The sequence below is a fragment of the Micropterus dolomieu genome, unplaced genomic scaffold (assembly GCF_021292245.1).
Source record: "Micropterus dolomieu isolate WLL.071019.BEF.003 ecotype Adirondacks unplaced genomic scaffold, ASM2129224v1 contig_3529, whole genome shotgun sequence".
NCBI classification, from domain to species: Eukaryota; Metazoa; Chordata; class Actinopteri; order Centrarchiformes; family Centrarchidae; genus Micropterus; species Micropterus dolomieu.
The window spans coordinates 1-1863 of record NW_025732519.1 but is presented as its reverse complement, the minus strand read 5'-3'; the positions used below and the strand labels follow the sequence as shown (position 1 = coordinate 1863).

The following is a 1863-nucleotide window of genomic DNA, read 5'->3' as shown; positions in this document are numbered from 1 at the left end:
AAACAACAGAAAGGACATATAAACACACACACACACACATATACATATAGATATATGTATATACAAAGATACACATACATAAACAACCTTAATTATAGGCCAAAGAAAACAAGTGCGTTTTTAAAAGTGACTTAAAAGAGATCACAGAAGGGGCTATCCTAACGTCTAAGGGCAAATTGTTCCACAGCCGAGGCCCAACCACAGAAAAAGCTCGATCCCCTCTGCGTTTAAGTCTGCAGTGAGGGACTTGTACACACACACACACACACACACACACACACACACACACACACAAAAGTCTGTACTCACTTGCGTCTCTGCTTGGTCTCCTGCTCGCCTGTAGTTGTGCTTTGAGAGTTGGAGACAGCTGAAAGATCCTTCTTTTCTGTCTGTTCCTGAGGAAGTCTTAGGGAGACAGATAAGAGGTGGCTATCAGATCCTTCAGATATGTGGGGATAATCAATTGGAAAATGAGTCTAAAACTGAAATACCTCTGGGCCAAGACACTATTAAGGCGGCTGAGTCCTGCATAGCTTGTTCCTGTACTAGCTGAGGTCACAGTGGGGTCATCCAGTCTCTTTCCATAAGATGAGCTAAAAAGACAAAGCCCATTGGAAACACAAAGGCTTCTTTCACAGCCACACGCGCACACACACACTACCACATTAGTATTCACTGCTAGGGGAATGTAATAAGCTGTGACAAAGCAAAAACAAATCACACACAAACAGGACAGCAAACAAATACAAGACAGGCGGTGAGCAGCATGACTGACCTGTGAAGCAAAGAGGGGGTGGAACTAGTGAGATCATTCCCTGAATGACTATGAAGGCGCCGGGTGTAAGAGGAGCTACGGCTTAGCCAACTGAGAGAGACACAGGGTGACAAGGGGACATATGCAGTGACTCAGAAAAACAAATTCTGGTTTCATACGCACAGAAGCACGTGAGAGCACAGGCCCACCTGTTGGAGTTGTCAGGGCTGCTGTCTGGAATACTGAATAGTCTCCGTGTTGGAATGGGCGGTACCCGAGCAAGCCTCGGCTCCTGAGAACAAGGCGTGAGATCGGATCATTAGTTTTATGTGACTCAGCAAGTGGAAGCTGTGAAAGAAGTTTTTATTTGGACGTTAGATTTATATAATCATAACTGGTTTCTCTACATGGGTGTATAAATCCTTGAATCATGTGAGTGCCTGTGGTGCGTACCTTGGTGTCAGCCTCAGAGCTGAGGCGGGGGCTGGAGGCAGAGCGAGTCATTCCCAGGCCAGTGTCTAGAGGTCTGCTGGCGTCCTGGCTGGAGTCGGCTAGTCCAGCTGAACCCAGAGTCACCGAGCTGCCTGCCTTCCTCAGAGACGTTCTCCAGGAGCCAGGGGCCTCAGTGGCTGGGGGCTTGCTTGGGTCCTGCTCCAGAGCCAGTGAAAGTCAATTATCTGTATAGTTCAGTATTGTTGTCATACAGCTAGAACAGACATCTCAATATAATATCTCTATATTTTACCTTTTTCAAATGGCTTGCAGCAGTACTCGTTGACATGGAGGTAGGAAGCAGGCTGGTGGTGTTGCGTTTGTTGTTCAAGTTGTTTATGATTTCTCGGCTTTTCACTTTCTCTGCAACCGTGCAAAAGGCCAGCAATTAATAAATCACTAGTAAAATAATTTTTAAAAGTCACAAGACTCATTTGATGAAACACGTTCATTTTTAAAGACAACTTCTCCCTAAGCAGCTGCTTCTCTTACCAGACTCTGCATCGCTCTCCGATTCGCTCTCCTCCTCCGAACTGGAGCTACTGGAGGCCTTCCCCTGGCTCTGAGACTGACCCTGTCCCGTCTGGCCTTCCTCCTCCTCCTCCTCAGCCGGGCTG

At 46.9% G+C, this 1863-nt stretch overlaps 1 protein-coding gene across 1 annotated transcript; it reads right to left on the bottom strand.

Moving 5' to 3' along the window:
- Nucleotides 1-309: 309 nt before the first annotated feature.
- LOC123964599 (protein phosphatase 1 regulatory subunit 12A-like) lies at nt 310-1857 on the bottom strand (the record flags this gene model as incomplete). Its single annotated transcript, XM_046041475.1, has 7 exons — nt 1739-1857; nt 1500-1609; nt 1208-1402; nt 964-1046; nt 776-865; nt 492-593; nt 310-405 (listed from the first exon to the last, which is right to left on the bottom strand). Coding segments are annotated over exons 2-7 (602 nt in total), but the record flags the coding sequence as incomplete, so codon positions are not given.
- Between the last annotated feature and the right edge of the window lie 6 nt (nt 1858-1863).